This window comes from Heptranchias perlo, chromosome 23, assembly GCF_035084215.1.
Source record: "Heptranchias perlo isolate sHepPer1 chromosome 23, sHepPer1.hap1, whole genome shotgun sequence".
Taxonomy (NCBI): Eukaryota; Metazoa; Chordata; class Chondrichthyes; order Hexanchiformes; family Hexanchidae; genus Heptranchias; species Heptranchias perlo.
In genome coordinates, this window is record NC_090347.1 from 6939701 (window position 1) to 6967499 (window position 27799).

The 27799-nt window shown below is 42.7% G+C and overlaps 1 protein-coding gene across 1 annotated transcript in view; it reads left to right on the forward strand.

The window, feature by feature from the left end:
• Nucleotides 1–27799, forward strand: part of LOC137341043 (cytoplasmic phosphatidylinositol transfer protein 1-like) — a 282882-nt gene that overhangs the window by 225713 nt on the left and 29370 nt on the right. Inside the window, exons 5-6 of the mRNA XM_068003897.1 lie at nt 12236–12307; nt 21320–21415. Coding sequence (XP_067859998.1) covers nt 12236–12307; nt 21320–21415 — 168 coding nt within the window. The remainder of the gene's footprint in view (nt 1–12235; nt 12308–21319; nt 21416–27799) is intronic.

Sequence of the window (27799 nt, forward strand, 5' to 3'; positions counted from 1 at the left end):
CGGTAATTTCCATAATTGAAAGTTTGACAGGAAAGTATTTTTTGATTGCTGCATTTAAAAAATACTGATGCGTGTGCGGGTTCAGCAAGTTTAAAGTTCACATATTCACAATTGAATCCATGTCCACTTACGCACTATGTTTTTTGAAAATATCCCACCTCTGTCCAGCTTTGAATATGATGTCAGAGAACGATATATGTGGTACCTTTCATGGAATCCCACACTCACCTGACGAAGGAGGAAGCCTCCGAAAGCTTGTGATTTTAAATAAATCTGTTGGACTATAACCTGGTGGTGTAAGGCTCCTTACAGCTTTGAATACACATGTGACAATATCAAATTCTGTGCCAAAATGCAGCGCAATCAGAATGCTTGGCAATGCTATTGCGTACACTTTGTTTTTTCAGCTGAAATAGAATAACCTTTGTTCAATCATCTTTAAATGCATGGATTTACTGAGCAGCCCCTAAATGCCTGTTGTAAACGCTAATGAGTACCTCACACTAAAGTAATCTGCCACATACAGAATCTTTGTTCAGTAAAGAAGCTGAGGACAACAAATGGAGAAAGCATTTAAAGCATTTGGAGCTGTAATTAGTCTGGCCCCAAGTGACAGTAAGGAATGCAAATATCCCCTTTCTGAGTAGAAAGGTAATCACTTATTCTTTTGTTAGAACAAATATATCAATTTAAATTTCTGCAATTCCTGTTTCATTCTGGGTGGTTTCTCGGAACAATGGTATTACAGAAGTCTTTTTGTTTGTTTGTTTTATGTGCAAGGAGTGCCTTTGTAGCTGTAAAGCTTAAGTATTATACTGACAACTATGGAATCTAAATCTTAATTCATGTTTATGCATAAGGTGTTAGCATCTACCATCCACCATCTGACCAAGAGAAAGTTTCTAACCTACTCTCCCCTGGGGACCATACAGCTCTACTGTGGACCATAGCATCCATGCAGTGGCATGGCTGAGACGATATGGGGAATCATGGGTGCAAATTCACATCTTACCACTCATGGCAAAGTACATTGGGCACCTGTGTGCTGTAATACAATACTCTCCCTGTACTTCTTTTTGAGGGTGACAATCCCTTTTTAAGGCATTTTGAGTAATTGTTAATAAGGGATTTCTGTATCAGAATGATACCTTCCATCCTTTTATTTTTCTGCAAATGTGTCAAAAAATCTTCCAAGATGCCACGACACGCATTTTTGCAATACTCTTTTGATGGTTGTGTATAATGATGCTACGTTCTGGGGAAGGGAAGAAAGAGAAAAAAAGACACATTTTTACAGCATCTTTCACAACCTCAGGACGTCCCAAGATGTGTCACAGCCAATGAAGTACTTTTTGAAGTGTAGTCACTGTTGTACTGTAGGAAACGCAGCAGCCAACTTTCACACAGCAAGGTCCATAAGACTATAAGAGATAAAAGCAGGAGTAGGCCATGCGGCCCCTCGAGCCTGCTCCGCCATTTAATGAGATCATGGCTGATCTGATTTTTACCTCAACTCCACTTTCCCGCCCTTTCCCCACATCCTTTGACTCCCTTGCTGATCAAAAATTTGTCTAACTCAACCTTGAATGTATTCAATGACTCAGCCTCCACAGCTTTTTGTCCTCCCTTAAATAAGGGCACCAGAACTGTACGCAGTACTCCAGGTGTGGTCTCACCAGCACCCTGTACAGTTGGAGCATGACTTCCCTGCTTTTATGCTCCATCCCCCTAGAAATAAGGGCCAATATTCCGTTTGCCTTCCGGATTACCTGCTGCACCTGTATGTTGACTTTTTGTGTTTCATGTACGAGGACACCCAGATCCCTCTGTACCGCAGCATTTTATATTATTTCTCCATTCAAATAATATTTTGCTTTTTTATTTTTCCTCCCAAAGTGGATGACTTCACATTTTCCCACATTACATTCCATCTGCCAAATTTTTGCCCATTCGCTCAACCTGTCAATATCCCTTTGCAGACATTTTGTGTCCTCATCGCAACTTGCTTTTCCATCTATCTTTGTATCATCAGCAAATTTGGCCACAAGACACTCTGTTCCTTCATCCAAGTCATTGATATATATTGTAAATAGTCGAGGCCCCAGCACTGAGCCCTGCGGCACCCCACTAGTTACAGATTGCCATTTTGAAAATGACCCTTTTATCCCGACTCTTTGTTTTCTGTTAGTTAGCCAATCCTCTATCCATGCCAGTATATTACCCCCAACAACATGAGCTCTTATCTTGTGCAATAATCTTTTATGTGGCACCTTATCGAATGCCTTTTGGAAATCCAAACATACTGCATCCATTGGTTCCCCTTTATCCACCCTGCCCGTTACTTCCTCAAAGAACTCTAATAAATTTATCAGACATGATTTCCCCTTCATAAAACCATGTTGACTCTCCTTGATTGTATTATGAGTCTCTAAATGTCCTGCTACTACTTCCTTAATAATGGATTCTAGCATTTTCCCAATGACAGATGTTAGGCTAATTGGTCTATAGTTACCTGCTATTTGTCTCACTCCCTTCTTGATTGGGGGTGTTACATTTGGGGTTTTCCAATCCGCTGGGACCTTTCCAGAATCTAGTGAATTCTGGAAGATTACAACCAATGCATCCACTATCTCTGTAGGCACGTCGTTTAAGACCCTCGGATGCAAGCCATCGGGTCCAGGGGACTTGTCGGTATGGTAGCATAGTGGTTATGTTACTTGACTAGTAATCCAGAGGCCCAGACTAATAATGCGGCGTCAGGAGTTCAAATCCCGTCATGGCAGCTGGGGAATTTAAATTCAATTAATTAAATAAAATTTGGAATTAAAATACTAGTATCAGTAATGGTGGCCATGAAAACTACCGGATTGTCGTAAAAACCCATTTGGTTCACTAATGCCCTGTAGGGAAGGAAACCTGCCATCTTCACCCAGTTTGGCCAATATGTGGTTGATTCTTAAATTGCCCTCTGAAATGGCCCACCAAGCCACTCAGTTGTACAATCTCGCTAAAAAAAGTCATAATAAGAATAAAACCAGATGGACCACTCGGCACCGGACACGACAAAGGCAAACCAAACCCAGTCGACCCGACAAAGCCCTCCTCACTAACATTTGGGGACTTGTGCCAAAATTGGGAGAGCTGTCCCACAGACCAGTCAAGCAACAGCCTGACATAGCCATACTCACAGAATCCTACCTTTCAGCCAACGTCCCAGACTCTTCCATCACCATCCCTGGGTATGTCCTGTCCCACCGGTAGGACAGACCGACCAGAAGTGATGTACAGTCAGGAGGGAGTGGCCCTGGGAGTCCTCAACATTGACTCCGGACCCCATGAAATCTCATTGAATCAGGTCAAACATGGGCAAGGAAACCTCCTGCTGATTACTACCTACCGCCCTCCCTCAGCTGATGAATCAGTCCTCCTCCATGTTGAACACCACTTGGGGGAAGCACTGAGGGTAGCAAGGGCACAGAATGTACTCCAGGTGGGGGACTTCAATGTCTATCACCAAGAGTGACTCGGTAGCACCACTACTGGCCGAGTCCTGAAGGACACACTGCCAGACTGGGCCTGCGGCAGGTGGTGAGCGAACCAACACGAGCGAAAAACTTATTTGACCTCGTCCTCACCAATCTACCTGTCACAAATGCATCGGTCCATGACAGTATTGGTAGGAATGACCACTGCACAGTCCTCGTGGAGATGAAGTCCCGTCTTCGCACTGAGGACATCATCCAACTTGTTGTGTGGCACTATCACTGTGCTAAATGGGATAGATTCAGAACAGATCTAGCAGCTCAAAAGTGGAGCATCCATGATGTGCTGTGGGCCATCAGCAGCAGCAGAATTGTATTCCAGCACAATCTGTAACATCATGGCCCTGCATATTCCTCACTCTACCATTACCAACAATCTGGGGGATCAACCCTGGTTCAATGAGGAGTGTAGAAGAGCATGCCAGGAGCAGTCCAGGCGTACCTAAAAATGAGGTGCCAACCTGGTGAAGCTACAACACAGGACTACATGCATGCTAAACAGCAGAAGCAACATGCTATAGACAGAACTAAGCAATTCCACAACCAACGGATCTGATCCAAGCTCTGCAGTCCTGCCACATCCAGTTGTGAATGGTGAAGAACAATTAAACAACTAACAGGATGAGGAGGCTCTGTAAACATCCCCATCCTCAATGATGGCAGAGACCAGCACATGAGTGCAAAAGACAAGGCTGAAGCGTTTGCAACCATCTTCAGCCAGAAGTGCTGAGTGGATGATCCATCTCGGCCTCCTCCCGATATCCCCACCATCACAGAAGCCCGTCTTCAGCCAATTCGATTCACTCCATGTGATATCAACAAACGGCTGAGTGCACTGGATACAGCAAAGGCTATGGGCCCCGACAACATCCCGGCTGTAGTGCTGAAGACTTGTGCTCCAGAACTAGCTGCGCCTCTAGCCAAGCTGTTCCAGTACAGCTACAACACTGGCATCTACCCGACAATGTGAAAAATTGCCCAGGCCTGTCCTGTCCACAAAAAGCAGAACAAATCCAATCTGTCCAATTCCCGCTCCATCAGTCTACTCTCAATCATCAGCAATGTGATGGAAGGTGTCGTCGACAGTGCTATCAAGAGGCACTTACTCACCAATAACCTGCTCACCGATGCTCAGTTTGGGTTCCGCCAGGACCACTCGACTCCAGACCTCATTACAGCCTTGGTCCAAACATGGACAAAAGAGCTGAATTCCAGAGGTGAGGTGAGAGTGACTGCCCTTGACGGAGTGTAGCACCAAGGAGTCCTAGTAAAATTGAAGTCAATGGGAATCGGGGAAAACTCTCCAGTGACTGGAGTCATACCTAGCACAAAGGAAGATGGTAGTGGTTGTTGGAGGCCAATCATCTCAGCCCCAGGACATTGCTGCAGGAGTTCCTCAGGGCAGTGTTCTAGGCCCAACCATCTTCAGCTGCTTCATCAATGTCCTTCCCTCCATCATTAGGTCAGAAATGGGGATGTTCGCTGATGATTGCACAGTGTTCAGTTCCATTCGCAATCCGTCAAATAATGAAGCAGTCCGTGCCCGCATGCAGTAAGACCTGGACAACATCCAGGCTTGGGCTCATAAGTGGCAAGTAACATTTGTGCCAGACAAGTGCCAGGCAATGACCATCTCCAACAAGAGAGAGTCTAACCACCTCCCCTTGACATTCAACAGCATTACCATCGCCGAATCCCCCACCATCAACATCCTGGGGGTCACCATTGACCAGAAACTTAACTGGACCAGCCATATAAATACTGTGGCTACAAGAGCAGGTCAGAGGCTGGGTATTCTGCGGCGAGTGACTCACCTCCTGACTCCCCAAAGCCTTTCCACCATCGACAAGGCACAAGTCAGGAGTGAGAATACTCTCCACTTGCCTGGATGAGTGCAGCTCCAAGCTCGACACCATCCAGGACAAAGCAGCCCGCTTGATTGGCACCCCATCCACCACCCTAAACACTCACTCACTGCACCACTGACGCACTGTGGCTGCAGTGTGTACCATCCACAGGATGCACTGCAGCAACTCGCCAAGGCTTTTTCGACAGCACCTCCCAAACCTGCGAACTCTACCACCTAGAAGGACAAGAGCAGCAGGCACATGGGAACAACACCACCTGCACATTCCCCTCCAAGTCATACACCATCCCGACTTGGAAATATATCGCCGTTCCTTCATTGTTGCTGGGTCAAAATCCTGGAACTCCCTTCCTTACAGCACTGTGGGAGAACCTTCACCACACAGACTGCAGCGGTTCAAGAAGGCGGCTCACCACCACTTTCTCAAGGGCAATTCGGGATGGGCAATAAATGCTGGCCTTGCCACGACACCCACATCCCATGAACGAATAAAACAAAATGGAATATTGGCCCTTATTTCGAGGGGGTGGAGTATAAAAGCAGGGAAGTCATGCTACAACTGTACAGGGTTCTGGTGAGACCACACCTGGAGTACTGCGTACAGTTCTGGTGCCCTTATTTTGAGGAAGGATATATTTGTATTGGAGGCAGTTCAGAGAAGGTTCACTCGGTTAATTCCGGGTATGGAAGGGTTGTCTTATGAGGAAAGATTGAACAGGTTGGGTCTATACTCATTGGAGTTTAGAAGAGTGAGAGGAGATCTTATTGAAACATACAAGATTATGAGGGGACTCGATAGGGTAGATGCTGAGAGGATGTTACCCCTCATGGGGGAATCTAAAACTAGGGGGCATAGTCTCAGAATAAGGGGTCGCCCGTTTAAGATGGAAATTAGAAGGAATTTCTTCTCCCAGAGGGTCGTGAATCTTTGGAATTCTTTGCCCCAAAAAGCTGTGGAGGCTGAGTCATTGAATACATTCAAGGCTGAGTTGGACAAATCTTTGATCAGCAAGGGAGTCAAAGGATATGGGGAAAGGGCGGGAAAGTGGAGTTGAGGTAAAAATCAGAACGGCCATGATCTGAGCAGGCTCGAAGGGCCGAATGGCCTACTCCTGCTCCTATCTCTTATGGTCTATCTGATTCACCCTGTGCCAATTTGTTCGTGGCTCAGGTAACAATCCGGAGATTATCACCTTTGTAGTTATGCTTTTTAATTTAGTCCCTAGCTGCTCAAACTCCCTCAGCAGAACCTCTTTCTTAGCCCTACCTATGTCGTTGCTACGTATGTGGACCACGACAACTGGATCCTCCCTCTCCCACTCCCAAGTTTCTCTCCAGCCCCGAGGAGATGTCCTTAACCCTGGCACCGAGTCGGCAACACAGCCTTCGGGGACTCTCGCTCTTGGCTGCAGAGAACAGTGTGTATCCCCCTAACTATACTGTCGCCTACTGCAATCACATTCCTTTTTCCTCCCCTGACTTGAATGGCCCCCTGAACCACAGTGCCGTGGCCAGTTTGCTTATCCTCCCTGCAGTCCCTGCACTCGTCCACAAGGGCTGCAAGAACCTATTGGACAAGTGCAGAGGCTGAGGCTCCTGCAATGCTCCCTCCGGGATCCCCGTCCCACAATCAGCAATGTGATAATTATCAGATAAACTGTTTTAGGTTGGTTGAAGGATAAATATTGGCCAAGACACCGGGGACAACTACTGTGCTCTTCTTCGAAATAGTGCCATGGGATCTGTTACATTCACCTGAGAGGGCAGACAGAGCCCTGGGGAAGGTAAGAGAAGGGAAGGGAAGGACAGGGTAAGTGTTTGAGGAGACCACACTTTGTGGTGGAGGTGATCTAAATCCCCTCATAGTTTTTCCCAGACACTGGCATCTCTAGCATCCCTTAAACAATGCAGAATACCAGGTCACAAAAATAGGATCCATCACAGCAACATTTACAGTTGCAACAAAAAGAGAAACTGCAAATAGTTAAAAATTGGAGAGGTGGGGGGAACAGAAAATGCTGGAAATGCACAGCTGAAGGATGGAGGGCTGCACCCAGAATGTTAACCTCCCCTTCTCTTTCAGATGCGGACTGATCTGCTATGTATTTCCAGCTTATTTTGTTTTCATTTCAACATACGCATTCATCTCCCAGTTTTAAATTGGAATAAAACAGAAAATGTTGGAGAAGCTCAGCAAGTCAGGCAGCGTCTATGGAGAAAGAAAGAGAGTCAACGTTTCAGGTCGAAGACCTTTCGTCAGAACTTTAAATTGGAATACACTGGTGTCTGACAAAGTTTGAGGATACTTCGAAAGAAATGTCAGAAGCCTGTCACCAGCATTTATAGTTACTGTCTTAGCCCCGTTAGCGAAATGATGAGACAGTATTTTTAAGAAATATTGAAGCTAATGAAGTGTAAAGGTCAGAGATATGAGGTACAGTCGGTATGGATGTGGCCTTTGCTCCCACAACATGCTGTCAGTTAGAATCTTTATTTCTTTGCTGGTGTGTAGACAAATCATATCCCCAAACTACTTTAATTGTGAATTTTATGATAGAAAAATAATTACTCTGGTAACATCTGTTCCATTTATAATCAACCATCAGAGTTCCTGAAACATTCCAATGGGCATGATGTCAAAAGGAATGAAGAATTTTTAGAAATTTATTGTGCAGATTGCTGCTGTTTAATTTCTGTGCCTTGGAGCTGAGTGTACGTATCTGTACAACATTCATCATTTCCAGTTTGACAAGGTCATATCTTAAGAAATTTTTTGAAATCCTTCAAATTTTCTCCCCTCCTATCTTGACTCCTGCTGGGGTATGGTTCTAACCACGCTTACTCCCTCCATTACTTCTCTCAAATGGCCATTCTTCTTGTTTGAACTTAGAGACTGAATATGGCAGGTTAATTGATCATAGAGAGTATTGCAGCCAACCTGGATCCCATTTTATTCCCACCCATACTTGCGCACTTTCAGTTGGAGTCACTCGATGATAAACAGGAGCAGGAAGCCTGGCTGATTTTCTCCTCCCTTCAGCCAATGGTCGTGTGCCCACTGTGGTCCCAGCTGAGATATGCTAGGTCAGCACAGGCAAAGGATTGGACCTGGAACCTTCCAGGTCTGTATGGCTAAATTCTGCTCTCGGTAGCACACTTAACTGCTTCCAGGGAGCTGCCTATACAAATTTTTGATTATCCTTCGATTGTATTGATTGGGAGTCGAGAATACAGAAAAATTATTTGCAAAATAAAATAATGCATCGGTTTATAGAACTAGGACTAAGCAATGTCAGGGGTTGCTTTATTGTGCAACTTTGTACATTATTTCTATCATGAAATATCAATGGTTTGACAATCATATTCTTTGCCAGAGTGAAAACTAACATTATATCCATTGGAGCTTTGAGTACAATGAATGATTTCTGATCATATTTCTTCTTTTAAGCCATTATTTTTCGGTATTTTAAATATATCCACTCCTCCTCCCTTCTGTCATACATACTTTATTTGTTATGTTCTTAGCAAGGTGACACAGAAAGACACAAAAAGAGAGATACAACTGAAATATAGTGCAACAAATAGTAGGGAACATTTGGTGGAAGGCAAAATGTCCAGCTAGTTACAATTGGGTTTGTCATTGTGGACAGTGCTATTATAGAAACGGTATCACCTTTTAGGGGTTAAGGAAACCACAGCCTTTTTGTTTTATACAGTTTTTCAAGATCCAAATCAGTTTGTAAATTTATATGTTAATTTTCGATCACAAAAACCCAGCAATACATCACATCTGGATGGAGGTTTGCATGCCACCAAATAGTCCCATCTTGATTTTTTTTTGCAGTTTCACTTCTAGTCTTTAGTTCATCAATTAGACTTTGATGCGTTCATCAATTAGACTTCTCTGTTGGTCAAGGCCTAGAAATATTAGGTCTCACCCAGGGCATTGAGTAATGGAATTTTTGACCTTTTAAACTATTTGTCAAAATAATGTTAATTTGAAAAAATCTATTTCGTTACCAATATTTTGGAAGTGACAATAATCGAGTTCCCCATTGGACATCGAGATGCTATAAATCCCTTCACGAGGTGGGGGTAGGGTTAGATTACCTTTCAGTGCCAATGAAAATGCAGCAGAGAGAGAGAAACCACTGATACATTTCCCTTGTCGGGCCACACTGCCTTTCCCTTAATCTACCTCCCTCAAACTTCTTTAGTGAGAAATCATACATCTCCCCAGTGTTACACAATTCTGAAAATTGTCAAACTTTTAAAAAATGGTGAAGAGATCCTGGATTCCTTTGCTACAAGTGAGAATTGTTCTTTTATAGACCTTTAATATAGAATTGTTCTTTCATTGATTTTTATATAGAATTGTCCTTTTATAGATTTGTATATGGAATTGTTCTTTCATAGATTTTTTTCAAGAATTGCTCTTTTATAGTTCTTTTATACAGAATTGTTCTTTTATTTTGTGTGTCAGCATCTCCAGCCCAGAGCCTGTGCATGACTGATTTTGTGAAGGAAAACCATGATGCCACTTGCCACATGACATTATACTTAATTAAAGTATTGTCATCTCCTTCTCTGCAGCTGATCTCTTCTCTTTCCACCACTGGAGCCAACTGTTAATCTATAATATGTTTTCAACTCTGTTCCAAAGCAACTCGGATTTTCCAGAAAATTTTGATAATTTTGAAAACTTTTTTTTCATATTAACCGGATGCTGACAGGTGACACTGTATTTCTTAGTAAACATTTAAACAGCAGAATTATCAATTTTAATGCACTCACTCCTTTCATTGCAATATTCATAATAGTGTTAATAATGTCATTTCAATTCCAGCTGTGCTTAATTTAAGCACATTTGCTACACCTACTTGTTCCTTAGCTGCCAGTTTTTGTTTTGGGGATTGGCGGTCTGAATCCCAGTCCTCAAATTCAGTGATATTTGAGATGAATTAGCTTGATGCCATGATTCCTTAGGAAGGAGTTGCTGGCAAGGGGAACATCTGACATTTTTTTACAGGGAGCAAATACATTTGACAGTATTTGTAATGCCTGATTTGAATAGGAAGTTATATTTAGCTCGCCCTGACAGACGGGACACAGGACTATTGTTTGAGCTGCGGTCACTTCTCTCTCAGGTTCTCTTTAATCTTGAGATAACTAGAAATGTACATCTTTCCAAATGGATGAAGTTCAGGGTTTTTTTTTATATTCCTGTATGTTAAAGTACAACAGTAACATTAAATGTAGATCTGTTCCAGTTTTCTCTGAAGAAATAGTCCATATTCAGAACATCATCTCGTGTTTCCTTAATTTTTAAAAGCATTTTCATTACCTATTTCTTGTTTTCTTTTTCCTACAATAGGCTAAGAGAAGAAGGAAATGTTAGAAGTGAAATTTATAACTCAAACTCTGTCGTCCAGTGGCTCGTGTCATACCTTCTGAGTGTGCACATACTATAGTTGCATTATTTTGTGTCAGTTAACTTTGTGCTATCAGACGACAGTTCATTTACTTTTTTTATTTTAGCTGTTTCTTTTGTTTAAGTATTAAACAGTCCTAAATAATTTGACTGTGATATCAGAAGAAGAGGGACCATAAAAAAAAACTGTATAAGAAAGTCTCCATCTATATTTTAAATCTGACAATAGATGCATACTTAAAGTCCACAAACCTTATTTCTTGTTATGATTTTTAGCTAAGCTTTTGTGTCAACATTTACTCTGTCAATATTTTCTATTCAATTTTCAGATGTCACAATGTCAATACAAGCTCTGGGCACTAGGTGGCTCTGTGGAGCAAGTGCCTGATGTGTGTCTCCCAATTCTGTCACCATCTTGTATATAAAAAGCTTATATTCATTAACGGACCTTGGACAATGCCATGGACAGTTTACTAGTGTAGTATGAATAATATTAGGTCTGATCATGGATTACAGGAAGTATTCTGTCATGGGATGCAGCTAACGAACAATCCGTTCAAGCTTTATTCTTGTGCTTTATGGTCTCATCCTTCAATTGAGCTGCCATCTTTTAACACACTGCATATCAGTCAATACCTTCTTTATCAGCAGTGACTAACAATTTTTAAATTTGAAGAACTGTCTGGAGGGAGGTGCTAAGTGTTCAAACATTATTGCTCAGTGACATAGTGGTGATAGATGCAGGTTTGATTCCCTATCTGCTCTGTTCTCAGTTGACAGCAACAAATAGAGACCGGTGGTTTCCTGCAGGGGAGGGAGAGTTACAAGATTGGTAGGGCGAGTGGTCCCTGGTGCCTCCTAAGGACTGGCTATGAAGAACATTGGCATCATCTGAGAGCATGTTGTGCATCTGCCCTCTTAGCTGCAGAGGTATCAAGTCAGGTGGATGAAGAAAGGGATAATTGACATTCGAGGAAGCTGATTAAAAAAACAATTTAAAAGCTTGAAATGGTGAATTTTTAAACTTGGAAATGGTGAATCTCTAAACATATACAGTGGGTTTGAATTTCCATGGGGTTTTCCCGATCGTCCACCGTAACTTCAGCAGAAGATTGGCGGAAATCCCAGAGAAACGGTGTAAACTAGTGAATCGCTCGAGAAGTTGGGGGTAACTTTGACTTTGGCCGATAGTGTATAGCGAGCGATATCGAATCAGCCGCCCATTATACACCTCTTCCGATTTTCATTTCCTTTGAAGTCAAAATTACCCCCCTTATTTTTTTAATTTATTATGGAATTTGAGGCCAGTTGCCTTCATTATGCTTCTACATTGAACATTGTTTTGCCATGAATGTAAACAAAAATGTGATTAATTCACTTAATTTTGTTTTTCAGTGCTCCTTTTTGCCTAAGTTCTCCATTCATATAGAAACAAAGTACGAAGACAACAATGGATCGAATAATAATGTAAGTAACTAATGCTTTGCAATTATTTATTTTTCAAGCAATTCAAGTTTATTATCACTGTTTAGCTCCCACGACTCAGATGCTTTTTCCATCAGTTTGGAGGGCACTCCCTAGATTGAGGATAGTGCATTGGTGCAGTGAAAATACAGAAGTAGGGGGAAAAATACCTTAATAGCTTTAAAAATAAAAAAATCCTCAAATCATTTAATTCTAGTCATTTAGACCAAATAGGTCAATCTCTGTTTGACTTTGCTTGTTAAATACAAACCCCATCTTCTTAATCAGTTGATAGATAAATTCAGTGCCTTTCTACAGTGCTTCCCCTTCTTTTCAAGACAAAGTCTCCATATGTTATGTCGTTATAATCTGGAATGCACTGCCTGAAAGGGTGGTGGAAGCAGATTCAATAGTAACTTTCAAAAGGGAAAAAGAAAATTTGCAGGCCAAGGGGAAAGAGCAAGGGAGTGGGACTAATTGGATAGCTCTTTCAAAGACCTGGCATGGGCACAATGGACTGAATGGCCTTCTGTGCTGTATGATTCTTTGATACCCCTACAGGATAATGGGAAAGGAGTAAAATGCTGAAAAATATGTTTAAAGGAGAATGGTATCTGTATTTTTCGTATGAAATTGCTTCTTCTAAACGTGCCCTTTTATTGGTGTCATCAAGTACTGCGGGGGTGAGATATTTGGACAAGCTACAAGATCAACTAGTATCACATTGCAATTGAGATTGAGTGCAGGAGAAACTGACAGCTACTGAGATGCAGGAGGGGGCTACAGGGACTGAGATACATGAGAGGGCTGCAATGGCTGAAATATAGGGAAGTCCTGTAATGACCAAGTTATAAAGGAATGCTGCAATGACTGAGATAATTGGGAGTGCTGTAATGACTGCTATACAGGTGAATGCTGCAATGACTGGCAGCACAGAGAGTGCTCGTGACTAAGACACAAAAGAGCACTGCAATGAGAGATACAGCGGAATGATGTAAAGACTGAAACAAAGGATTGTTGTATGACCAAGATGCAAGGTGGTGTTGTAGTGACTGAGATCACAGAGAGCACTACAGTGACTGATACAGAAGAATGCTGCAGCGACTGAGATACAAGGAATGCTGTAAAGACTGAGATACAATGGAGTGCTGTAATGACCAAGATACAGGAGAATTCTGTAATGACTGAGACACAGGAGAGCGCTACAGTGAGTTGTATACAGGTGAGTGCTGCAATGACTTGGGTACATGGAAGTGCTGTAATGACAGATACAGGAGAGTGTATAATGACCAAGATACAGGAGAGCCCCACAATAACTGAGACACAGGGGAGTCCTGTAATGACTGAGATACAGGGCAGACACAATAATGGCTGAGATTGATGTATTGAAATTTACTGAGGTACTGGAGAGTACTCAGTGACAGATTCGGAGATTGTTAAATGGCTGAGGTTAAGATATAGGAGAGCCCCATAATGAAAGAGGAACTGCATAATATCCACAGGATCTGCAGTTTAACATGCAGTGAAGTAGACCATATTATCAATGCCGTTGAAAACACAGTGCAATAGCACTTCAGTCAAATCATGCAATTAAATCATTGGAACCACTTCCCTCACTGTCCACCAAAAACTAACAAAAATGTATTGAAAATGTTGTGAACCTGCTGCTCACCTATGTGTATATTGTGGAGCTGATGTTCCAGGCACATGCTGGTAATGGGAAACCTTGTGTACAGGTAGCGGTACACCCTTGATTTTCCAAGATGACAGCTAGCAAGATTTCCCCAATGCCTGCATGTACTTGGAAAATTATTCTCCATTTGTATATATTATAGAGAATATCACTGTATTTGTTTCAATAACGTGACCCAACGAGGCCTTTACATAACGCTGATAAACTGACCTTTGGGTTTTGTGGTATGTGACGTCTTAATATCTCAATGTGTCATCTGTCCTTACATCTCCTTATATAGCTCCGTGTCAAATTTTGTTTGATAACACACCTAAGAAGCGCCTTGGGACGTTTTACTACGTTAAAGGCGCTATATAAATGCAAGTTGTTGTTACAGTCTTGTCACGTGTTATCTGTACAGACTGTTTTTGTTACTGGTATTGTCTGTATTAAAATCTAGGTGTGCTAAAGGTAAGACATTTCCCACCTCTGTAGGACTGATCTTAAAAACTCTTAAAACTACAACTATCAAATCTCAGCCATGATCTAATTAAATTCAGCCATGATCTAATTGAATGGCAGAGCAGGCTCGAGGGGCTGCATGGCCTTCTCCTGTTCCTATATACTTAAATTTGGATTTATCAAGACTGCATGAGCAGTTGTCATTTTCACCTGCGATTAGCCTTTGAATAAATCTAACTATCCCTCAGCCAGCATCACTTTAGGCAACCATTATTTAGTAGATATTTATATAATGGATGTTTCTTTCCCAGTAATCTGACACACGGAAATTCTGTATGGTCACAATTGCATATTTTGGTTAAATACAGAAATTGAACAATAAGCATGAAAATTAAACTCATAACATTATTTACCACCTAAAGAATTCTTGGCATCCAAATACAATGAGTTTTGCAAGCTCTAGTTAATGCACAATGGCCAGTGTCCCCAGTACAAAAGTGTCGCTGAATTTGGCATTGGTTTGGCATTCCAACTCCAAGTACTAAAAGGATAGAGATGATAAGATGATAAGGAACAGAACAATGTGGTCTGACATTGAGATAGAGCCATATTGTCATGTCAGTATGAGGGTATTGACATAACACCTGACCAGTTCTTTATCTGACCCTGAAGCGCTTTATTGTGTCACCGGCTGATGAGTAGCAAAATGATCAGTTCCCCAGCCCTGTTCATCCATCACCTTCATAACTGATTTCATAATGGAAAAATACAGTGCATTCAGTGGTTAGTGTAGTTGAATGAAAAATTAGTGGTGATGGGGGGTGGGGTGGGAGATGCAGTGTCAAAACATTCAGGGCCTGACACAAAATACAGAGGTTTGCTCTGCATTGGACTGTAAGTAAGTTTCTATAGCAGTCTTCAGTGGCTTAAATTATGGTGCCCATGACCATAGTAGAATAACTAATTGCATACTCATTCATTAGATCTGGACCGTTATTTTCTTTTGTGACCAGATAAGCAGAAGAAACATCCCAGCCCACTGAGCAATAGAATATCAATCCCTGATCATTTGTATTCTTGCCTGTCTCTAGGATAAGTATGTAACATTAGTTCTCCAGCACACCCCAGCAATACTATTTTCTCATCATTGCAATTTGTGACATTTATAGCGAAATTAACTAATTCTGCATTATTCAAATTAAGGTCATAACCCAAAGAAATTAAGATCATTCATCCTAATTACTTTTTTTTTATTCGTTCATGGGATGTGGGCGTCGCTGGCAAGGCCAGCATTTATTGCCCATCCCTAATTGCCCTTGAGAAGGTGGTGGTGAGCCGCCTTCTTGAACCACTGCAGTCTATGTGGTGAAGGTTCTCCCACAGTGCTGTTAGGGAGTTCCAGAATTTTGACCCAGTGATGATGAAGGAACGGCGATATATTTCCAAGTCGGGATGATGTGTGACTTGGAGGGGAAAGTGCAGGTGGTGGTGTTCCCATGTGCCTGCTGCTCTTGTCCTTCTAGGTGGTAGAGGTCACGGGTTTGGGAGGTGCTGTCGAAGAAGCCTTGGCGAGTTGCTGCAGTGCATCCTGTGGATGGTACACACTGCAGCCACAGTGCTCCGGTGGTGAAGGGAGTGAATGTTTAGGGTGGTGGATGGGGTACCAATCAAGCGGGCTGCTTTGTCCTGGATGGTGTCAAGCTTCTTGAGTGTTGTTGGAGCTGCACTCATCCAGGCAAGTGGAGAGTATTCCATCACACTCCTGACTTGTGCCTTGTAGATGGTGCTTTGTCAAAAGGAATACTGCTGACATTTATGGAATTGTCCTTTGACTTTATCGCCAAATCACTCCAGTTACATCTTACAGAATTAAATTGGAGCAAAATATTTTCTGCTACCAAATGCAAGGACTGATGTACTTTTCTGAAATATTTCTACCTCTTGCCTTTAATCCTGGTATCAATACAGGATAACTGGCTCAGCGCACTGGAGCTGCAGATGCTGTTCCATTGAATGGTAGAATGTAGTGTCCTGTAGGGAAGGAGGGAACATCGGAGGACAAGTCACTCTTGCCTACTTTCAAACACTTCTGGACAATTGGCTCAAGAATGGCACTGGCACACGTCTGTATCAGTGCATCTGCCTATTTCGGCTGAAAATAGCGAATGACGTGTAGGAGATCCGGCCAGAGACTGATAGTGTTAATGTCTAAAATGGCCAAAAGTAAAGTTAGAATGGGTTAATCGGAATGCTTTCCCCCTAAATGGTTCTCAGGCTCCATCTAATGGTGACTGTTATTATTTAACATTTTCCCTTTTTGGAAATAGTTCTTTTGATTTTGTATTTTTTAAATAATAGAATTGTTGCAATGATTTGTGGCCAGCTTGCTGTGTCTGATACAAGGAGGTCTGCACCCGTGTTGTAATACTGAGTGCGCAACAATATTCTGGAGAAGATACTGTCCCAGAAATGCTATTTTAAAAATCTTTATAAATAAACATAATTATGTTTATCCATGTCTCTCCATGTCCAGACATCTCATTGTTCTGCAGTAGCCACGTAAACATTACATCTTGCATGTGATTGGTCCATAGTAAGATGTCTGATTGATGGCTGGTAACCATGTCACCACTTTTGAATTGCATGGTTCACAGCGTTCACATTCTCTCCCAGAACGTTAGAAGCTATATCGGTGACTGACTGCAAGCCTTTTCTCTGCTAGAAAACTTTTGAGGATTAAGGAGCAAATAAACAGCAAGACTGTTTTTCCCTTTTTACATTTAAATTAATTTATTGCTGTTATTTCAGTTTAGGACACTTCCAAGGCTCAACCTTTACTGATAGCCAAGACAAAATTATTCTTCACAGTTACTTTCATTTTTATATATTTGTTTCAATATCATTTTCTGCTCTTTACTCGGGTACTTTTGCTTTTACTTTGGTTTAGTTGTCACCGCACAGTGCAATTGGTGCTAAACATATATGTATTAATACAGTCCCAACATATAATATTTTAAGGACATTAATTTAAAATGATTTCAGGCATTGGCACTCCACACAGAGGCTCTGATGTCAAAGTTATACCTTTAAAAATCTTGTCTCTGCTAACTGTAATATTGTATGATTCTACTGGTATAGTGAACTTCTAGCATTGTTGATTAGTCCATACTAATCACTTGACACCGCAGACCAATCAGATTGTTGGGGGGGAAAATTGAACCTACTTTTAGCCACGATAGTTTTCCATTTCTCTCCCGCAACCCCAGCATTTTACCCACTCTGTCTGAGCTCTGCGGCCTTCCAGACCCAGGTCCAGCGATCCAGCTCTGTTCCCCGCCTTCCCTACCTCTATCCCTCCCAGATCCAAACCAAGTGCTTCAGCTTTGGCTTGGCTTCTCCCGTCACAGCAAGGCGACTCCCAATTGCTCCAACCTTCTCTCCTTCTTAACAACAGGCTGACCCCAAGTGCTTAATCTTCGGTTCTGCTCCCTCCCTCCTATTGAATGCTACAGCCTCTGTGCCCTCCTCTCCAATACTGCAGCCTCCAGCCTGAAAAATTCTCCTGCCCCCTGCTTCCTGCTTCCTGATAAGTAGGACTGAGAGTGACTCTGTGGGAGACCCCCATGTAAATTTAAAATAATTTCACTGTTTACTGTCAACTCTACAGAAATATTGCATCAGTCCTGGGGTCATGAAAGGCGCTATATGAATGCAAGTTCTTTCTTTATACACAAAGATACACCTGAATAGTTTCCCCTGTGCATTAGTTACAAACAACACATTTGGAGAATGATTAATAATGAAGCACAAAGGAAAACAGGAGGGACAGGGATGATAATGAGAGACAGTGGGGCCAATTCCACCCAGTGTAAATGGGCTGATAGTATCTGAAAGTGGCATCGGGTTACTGCCCCGTTTACCATGGCCATCTTGGACAGAGTCCTGAGAAGGGCGGCCAGAGTGCTCACCTGTTTCAGGAGGGAGATCACTTCTATTATGCATATCGAGGTCCCATGATGTACATAGAGCCCACGCTCCGCCCTTTTTGTACCGACATTGAGCGGCCCAACCAGGGACTGCTGGAGGCCGCTCAAAAAATGGCCAAAGATATTTTTAATTTTTATTTTTGTAGGACCAGAAGGAGCAGGAGTGCCTTTTCCTGAACCCACAAAAATACTGCTGGCTGGTGTGAGGTCCACTTCCCGCTCTCCCCAACCAGCAAGCTGCTTTGGAGTGCCAGTTTGACGCCTGCAGCATGCAAATGAGGCCCGAGCCAGCACTAACAACACGAAGGCAGTGGTGCACTTCACCCCTGAGTGCCCATTGTGTGCCTGAAATTGAAATCGGCCCCAGTGTGTGGGGCAAGGTTTGTGACAGAAAGAGGGAAACAAATAATTAGATGAATACAATCAGGATGACGGTAATAGTAGGAGAAAGGAACAGTGTATTTTCAAATTTTATGTCCATGAGCAATGCCATGGGATAACAGCTAATTATTTATAAAGATTTCCCCCCTCTTAATGTTTTGTATTACAAAATACAACCTCCTCCAAACGTGTCACATGTGGTATCTAGGCCAGATGAGGCCGACTGGGAAGATGAATCTGGTGGATCCATCTCTGGCCAGCTGTCACTGATCTAAATAGGAATCAGCATTCTTCCAGGTATTGAATACTGATCCCAACATTGATTCGTAAATTCAGAATACCAACTACAAACAACTTCTCTCAAGTTGGTGGACTTTTTAAACAAATTATTTTATTGTGGTTTGGGGGAGGAGGGTACATATTTTAGAATGGAGATATTCTCCCACATGTAAGAATATTGTATCCCTTTAAGAGCTGCCCTAAATGTTATCCAAGGTGAGGAATGTCATTACTGGAGAATGGAATGTTTTTCTTTTTTTTTGCATTAAGTACTCCCAGATAAGGTACAGCATGGGTTAACTGCAAAGTAAAGTTTATCCCAACCTCGGAAGAACACCTAATATTGACCCAGCGCAATGTTCCACAAGAACACAAGGTTTGTAGAACGCTTATAATCCAGCTCACTCCAAGATCCAAATCATTTTTAGGACCTAATCTGACATTTCCTCATAGTTTTCTGACCGTAAATGTATATCCCTTTACCCCCCCCTTGCAGAATCTTATCCCCTTCAAATGTTACAACTGAGTCAGTATTAAGTGCCATAGGGAGCAATTTATTCTATGATGTGACAGTTCTATCTAAGCAGAAAGTTATTCCTTCAGTTAAATTTAGCTTATAATCATGACCTCTGGCTTTCCTAGCCTGGCCTTACCCAAAATACTTGTACACATCCACTTTATCAATTTTCATTTTCTACCCATCGTTCTTTTGGCAGCTCTGAGTGAAAGTCCCAAAAATAATCTTAAAAGCTCTTTGAAGCTAGATGTTGCCTGTTTTACAAGATAAAATAGAAACGGAATGGCTACCATTTATTAGAGACAAGCGCATGAATAATTTGAGAGGCCTAAAGCAAAAAGAGCATTTTATAACCTATACAAGCAGGGAGATTTTCCGGATATCTACTGGTAATACGACAGGCCCTGTCACATTGATCTAATATACCTTCAGGCCGACATCATAAAATCTGTAAAACCTTTTATCCTACGTCATACGGTATTGTTTTGATCTTCAAATGCCATTGGAAACCTTCCTTTTGAGCAAATGGACTGCAGTCACTCTCCAACAGTAGGAAAATACATCTAAAGCAAATATGCATCATCTTGTAAAGGCTATAAACCGTAACCAATACCTGTCAGTCAATGTAAACCCAGAATTTTACCTCCAGGATCATGTAATGTTCATTACAAATCTATGAGTTTCTAAAGTCATCTAAAAACATCCACAATGATATGATAAGTACAGATGAGTGAAGACATTGAGGCCATCCCGCTCATCCTTCAGTCTCCCTCTCCGAGAACCTAAATACTTCAAAAATTATTCCTGTGTTTTTCCCTCCACTATCCTACGCCAAAAACCATTCCAAGTGTAAAGAATTGCTTTCTGGCATCAGTCCTAAACTTGCCTTTTACTACTTTGTACTTATGTCCCCCTTTCCTGCTGTTGTGGTTTAACTTAAAATATTGCTCTGGATTACATTTTCTTTACCACTTTCATTCACTTCCATTCAAGGTTGTAGAGTCCGAAACTTGTAAGTTACTCCTCTGACCTGAGCGATCAGCCTCATCACCCTTATGTGGACTGTCTCAGGGCTTCGGTGATTCCCAATGTCTCAGTGACTAGAAGAATGCAGTACTCAAGACGTGGCCTGACCGGGCAACTGTGCAGCTTCAGTATGACCTCACACTTGTACACCACTAATTTAGCAATATAGCTCCATTGAGTTGGGGAGGTGGGGGGGCAAAGAAATAAAAAATTACCAGGACTGCCAGCATTTGAAAAGAGAAAAGATGGGTAATGTTTTGGTTGTAGACCCTTTGTCCATTTTGATGTAGAGTCTACATCCAAAATATTAGTCCGCTTTTCTCTTTTCAGGTGCTAGTAGACCTTCTGTGCATTTCAGGTATTTTCTGTTTTTATTTCAGCATTCTGTCAGCTTTATTATTTGCTGCTGCACAATTACTGGACGTTAAGTATTGACTGTACTATCATGCCAAGACCTCTTTCATTCTCGTCCCCTAGCAAGTTCAACACCATTCACTGAGTATGCATATCACCCATTCTTTTTTCAATATGTGATACCTTCCACCTGTTCTGCTGACTTGCAGTTCCATGATTGAATTGCAACCGTCTAATTAACTTCGAGGTGTCTGTTACTCTCTGCATATTGATCATTGACCAACTACATTCTGTTTTATGTTGCATAATTAAAGATATTATATACATATATGTTGCAGATCTTCAATTCTGATGCAAAAGACATTGAAAGAGATGTGTGTTTCGTTGATATTGCATACGATGAAATTCCTGAACGCTACTACAAAGGTACCGAGGTAAGTGGACAGATGTATTACAGCTTTTGGATAAAACTGTTACACACCTGAGACAGTGCTGGCTGACAGGATGAGATGCCTAATTTTGCACCTTTGCTCAGGAAAGCTGTAAATAACACTTCCCTCTCCTTTAACTTTTTTTTGTCGTATTCGGACTGAGAATTGCATTAACTGGAGCAGATTTATTTTTTAGGAGAGATTTTAATGAGAGTGTAAAACTGGATAGGTTTTTAATCTGTAAGGAAATAAAATAATCGAGCAGTAGGCCTGGAGATAATACAACTTATAAAATATGAGACAGTGAGTTTGTGAATTGATGATGCTGTTACAAACTAGATTAAATTTGTTACACAAGCATTTTGAAATCATGCTCATTTTCAGGCAGTTAGTAATCAACTTTTATCCCACTGTAAGAAAATATTTTCCTTGACATTTTACACAGTGGACGCGATGGGGAGTAAAATAACAAGCTGACATTAATCTAGTCAGACTTCAATATCTTCTAACCTGCTCCGATACATGCTGAATTTTTTTCATGTTGTATATCTCGTTTTGAGTCCAGTCTTTTTATTTCCCCAACCTCTTAAACCCCAGTGCACCTAAACATTTTTTCAACTCTCACATAGACAGTGACTCATGTTGGATTATGGTTGTGTGGATATTGGGAGTCTTCTATTACTTTGATCATGTGTTGGAGCCTAGACAGTGACATCAGCTGTCTTTTCAACCATGAGGGATATCACAACTGAACCCTATCTTGTCATCACCTAATGACCGCGCACCTTCCCGCAGAAATCATTAGATAATAATCAGGAACAGGAGTGCTGCCTGATTACCCCCTTTCTACAAGAGGGCAACTGCAAGACCTAACTTAACACAGATCAGAGATTGAAGCTGGATCTACTTTGCCGATACAGCCCTCTGCCACACCACATAGTGTAGTTATTAAATGAGCCATTGACTCTTTCTGGCCTTTGCAAGAAAAATTGGTGTCATTTATAGACTTCACAATTCTGTAATATGATTTATACCACACGCATGGGTTAGATTCCATGTCCCGCCTGCCTCTGTTGGTTATTATATAATTATGGTGCACATAACGTAAGAGTGTGTTATTTTGTAACTCTAAAGTAACGCTGACGCTGTATGACCTTGAGACGTTTCATTTTAAGGCCATCATCGACACCTCATTATCTTTTCTTCACACTATCCACAAGCAAGGTGTGCCCTACTCCCAGGAACCTGCAACAGTCAGTCTGTGATCACCCATTAGGAAGTGCACAACTGCACAGGGGGACTCTTCCTCAGATACTTGCTTCTTTCCTGTGAGGACCTAGCCTCGAGCCAGCATCTCCCTATGTCAGTCTAACACTCTACTGCCCTCCCATTATATTTTTATTGAAAAACCTGTGCATCTATTGTCTGAGTTGCTGAGGGAACAGCACAACAATACATCAATTAACCTTTGCAATTAGCATCTTTCACTCAACTAAGTAGTACAGAAATAATCCATTAATATCACCTCTGCAGTCAGCCGGGGAAGATCTCTTCTGTGCACGATGTGTAACAAAATCATGAACCCATTCTTTAGAAACAGGTTTATGATTTTGCTACACTTAGTGCACACAAAAAAATCTTATGCCAGTGTGTCAGCTAATCTGAATAGCAGATTAAGCACTTCACCAGTACCCTTCCCCTGCATTAGTTCACTTGGAGCCATGAATACGGGAGTAACCAGTACTTTTTTTTTATTCGTTCATGGGATGTGGGCGTCGCTAGCAAGGCCAGCATTTATTGCTCATACTTAATTGCCCTTGAGAAGGTGGTGGTGAGCCGCCTTCTTGAACCGCTGCAGTCCGTGTGGTGAAGGTTCTCCCACAGTGCTGTTAGGTGGGGAGTTCCAGGATTTTGACCCAGTGATGATGAAGGAATGGCGATATATTTCCATATCGGGATGGTGACTTGGAGGGAAACGTGCAGGTAGTGTTGTTCCCATGTGCCTGCTGCCCTGAGGTTGTGGGTTTGGGAGGTGCTGTCGAAGAAGCCTTGGCGAGTTGCTGCAGTGCATCCTGTAGATGGTACACACTACAGCCACTGTGCGTCGGTGGTGAAGGGAGTGAATGTTTAGGGTGGTGGATGGGGTGACAATCAAGTGGGCTGCTTTGTCCTGGATGGTGTCGAGCTTCTTGACTGTTGTTGGAGCTGCACTCATCAGGCAAGTGGAGAGCATTCCATCACACTCCTGACTTGTGCCTTGTAGATAGTGGAGAGGCTTTGGGGAGTCAGGAGGTGAATCACTCGCCGCAGAATACCCAGCCTCTGACCTGTTGTTGTAGCCACAGTATTTATGTGGCTGGTCCAGTTAAGTTTCTGGTCAATGGTGACCCCCAGGATGTTGATGATGGGGGATTCGACGATGGTAATGCCTTTGAATGTCAAGGAGAGGTGGTTAGACTCTCTCTTGTTGGAGATGGTCATTGCCTGGGCCAATCGAGTTTAAGAGAAGGGAATCATCCTTTTGTTATTTTAGATTCTTTAGTTTTCATCAGGTAGTCGAGTCAGCGAATAATTCTGGATCAAAATGACCTTTATTCCAAATTTTGAGTCATAGTTTGTGTTGCCATAAAATTGAGTTGCTTTTCATGCGTAATCTTGATTTTATTCTTGAAAATGCTTCTAAGTCCGTGCTACATCAAGACCTGGCAAAGAATCAGCACGAATCCTCTTATTTCTCGTCTCTCCACAATTTCTTTCATAGTACTAAAGCCCACACCCGTGTGTAATTTTAAAATTATTTTTCTAAAGTGACATTTTCTACATCGGCTAATTTCCTAGCCCAGTGGGCACCGAAACAAAACAAAGTGTTTTTATCATTTACCAATTTATGTACTGGTTGGTTTAAATGCATTTTATACAACCTTACCATCTCTATTTATCTTTTTCATTTTCCAATCAATGTGAATAGAAGTCTCTATTAGAAATAGAGCAGTTTCAAATCAGTTCCCACAAATGCTGAAATAAAGAAATCAAGCAAGTTCTTAACCTAAGAATTTGAAGTGGTTAAAAAAAATTACATAACTTTGATGCTTCATGGAATTCAGACCAACTCCATTCAGTCCCCAGCTGATATTAGCCACAACTAGATTGCTGATCAAAAGGTATCCAGGCATTGATAATGTGTGACCCACATAATACCCATTTGAGGAGTGTTTATGATATGTCATGTAGCGTGTGAGCATATTCCATTAAACTACAGAGTGATCCCTTGTCTTAATTAACCCAACTAATGAGATGTTTGACAAATGTAGAAGAACAGGGATTTATTTGTGAGGATTTGTCAGTGTGCTTTGTGCCTAAACACACCAAAATTGGTGCCTTGTATCTGGTCTGTAAAGCCATGTTATAACACCACTAACATCATAGATAGGGGTAAATAATTTACTTCATTTTTGTAAATTATTTCCTTTCCGTTCTTTCCCCCCCCCGCCCCCCCCCCCCCACACGATGTACTGTTCTCAGGCTTATGCTATCCTGCACTGCCCATGTTGTGTAACTGACAGCTAACAAGTCCAGGAGAGCAGCAAGGTTTAAGTCTCCCTCCAGTTTTCCCCCTCACCAGATGTTGGACGCACCTGGCTTGGAGGAGCTACTGATCCCAACAGTATAAGTGAATGCAATTAACATCAATGGAGAAGTGTTCATCCAAATAGCTGCCTCAGAAATTGTGTACATTACAACCCATCCAGGAGGATCGTGGATCACCAGCAGTAGGCATGATCCTGATCTTGCAGGCAAGTCTCCCAGCTGTACTGCTCCAGACAGAGCCAGGCAGCTACTTTGCCTGCAATAGAGGGTATCGGGCCAGGCCAGCTGATCCTTCCAGATAGATCAGGAAGCTCTAAGGTATACAATTGCGTAATTTCGCTTGTGTGTACTAATTCATCTTTCTCATACTATTGGGCTCATTACTAATGTCTCCTTTCAGCCAGTTCCCCAACCTACCCTCATTGTGTCATCAACACTCAGTCTAAATTAAAATATTCAAAGATGATCAACTAAAAGATATTAAAGTCCATGGTAATTATTTTAACTGGTTATTAAGAGGGGTGCTGTTTGATTCCTTCTTTACCAATCACAGTACCTATCCCTGGAGTTTCCCCCTCTCTAATAGTATTATTTTTATAATGATTTCAAATAGCAATTGGTCACCTTATCAAATGGTGAATATTGGTTTATGACATTTCTGGTAGGTTATCTGACATCTGAATGTGAGTCTTCTATGGAAACACGACCCAAAAATGGGACCACTTCATATCGCTTTTATAGATCAGATTCAATCTTCTAGGAATTTTTTTGGAATCATCTCATTTTTTTATAACAGTGAAACTCAGTTAATCACAAACCCACTTCAGGAAGAAGCTGTCTGTCGGTCAAACGGCCTGTTTCTGTGCTATTACATTCTATGATTCTATAAACGTCAGAAGCAAAATACTGCAGATGCTGGAAATCTGAAATAAAAGCAGAAAATGCTGAAAACGCTTAGCAGGTCAGGCAGCATCAATGGAGAGAGAAACAGAGTTAATGAGCCCGATATTAGCACTCGCTTTCGGGTGCGTTCCTGGCGGGGGGGCTCCGAAAATCGGGAAATCCCGGAGCGGGTCGGGAGCCCGGCTCCAACCCGCCGACTTCCGGGTTCCCCACAGACGCACCGACGTGCGCGCGCAGCCCCCGCATGTGGGACTCCCGCAGGCAATTAAAGCCGGCGGGGTGCCACTTAAAGTATTTCAGGTCGTTTACAGACCTGATTAAGGGAATATTTCAGGAGGGGTGGGATTTTAGAAACAACTTGGATTGTTTCCCATACTGGGGGAAACACTCCCAGTTGAAATGGACGTGTTGCAGCTATCAGCCTGTGGCAGCTGCAAAGATCCATTTGACAGGTGGTGGGGGGAGACGCTCCCTCATTGCAGGAGGCCACTCTGTCACTTTGGACAAAGTTTGGCCTCCACCACCCTCCTCCTAACAATCAAATTCACAAACTTGCACACTTACCCCGGGGTCCAGACACATGTACCTACCTTGCGGACCCCCTCACATGTACATCTTCCGGATGGGGGCCTCCGTAGCTGCAGTCATGACCTCCTCGGAGTGCGAACAGCATCACCAGCCTCGTCGGCCACGCCGTCCACCTCTGACATGTGGAGCTCCACAACACAGTGCTGTGACACATCGACCTGCACAGCAGGAGGGAGGGCAACCGCAGAGAGAGATGCTTCGCAGAGGGCACTACCCTCGCCACAGGGTCCACAGACCGAGGCTCAGCTTCCTGGACCTCTCTGAGCAGCAGTGCACACGGAGGCTCAGAATCACTCGACATGTAGTCGTGGACATCTGCAGCCTCCTTAATGCCGAGCTGCTCCCAGCTGGCCCGAGGACCATCTTCTTACCTGTCGCTGTCAAAGTCACCACTGCCCTCAACAACTTCTCCTCCGCATCCTTCCAGGGTGCCACCGGGGACATCGCTGACGTCTCTCAGTCGTCTGCATAAAAGAGCCCTGCAAATACACCTACATCCACTCTGCAGTGACACAATGGGTGACATCAGGTGTGGGTCTTCATTGTGATCCTCAGGAAAGGGCATTATTGCACAACCAGACAAGATTCGCAAAGACGTGGCAGTAGAGGTGACAATATAATATGTGATGTGAGTTGGTCAGAAATTAAATATAAGTAAAAACCATGACAAACCCTCAAACACCCTTGTGCATCCCCTTCATGCTCACGACACGTTTGCCTTACGCTTCCTACTGCACATATGTGATGCATGCCCTGTGGCTGCAGCACAGGTGGTGGCAGGTTGAGTGAGGCTGACCGTGAAAGAGATGCACGAGAGGGTGAGTATGAGATAGAGCCATGAGATTGTATGAGGATTGGGTTGAGTGGTAGTGGCGGGATGAGTACTGGCGAGGTGAGTAAGTGCAGGCAAGATGAGGATGAGGTTTGAGTGGGTGTGAGGACTGATGTGATAGAGTAGTGTTGGCAGTGCAGAAGGAGATATGGGGTGGGGGCGGTGATGTGGCAGACGGAGTGTAGGGAAATGAGGAAGTGTACTCACTTTGGCTGACCTACTTAGGTCATTGCAGTGCCTCCTGCACTGTATGCAGGTGCGTGATATGTTGGTGGTGCAGGTGACCTCCTCTGCCACCTCGAGCCAGGCCTTCTTGGCTTCCTCCCACCCGCTGGGGGGATGATCTCTGTCCTCCCCCTCCTCATCCCATCCAATGATACCTGGAGTGAGGCATCATTAACCTGGGAGCAGCCTTCCCCCTGGGCTGCTCCATGCTGTATATTTTCCTATTTGTTGCAGCATCAGTCAGTGGAGGA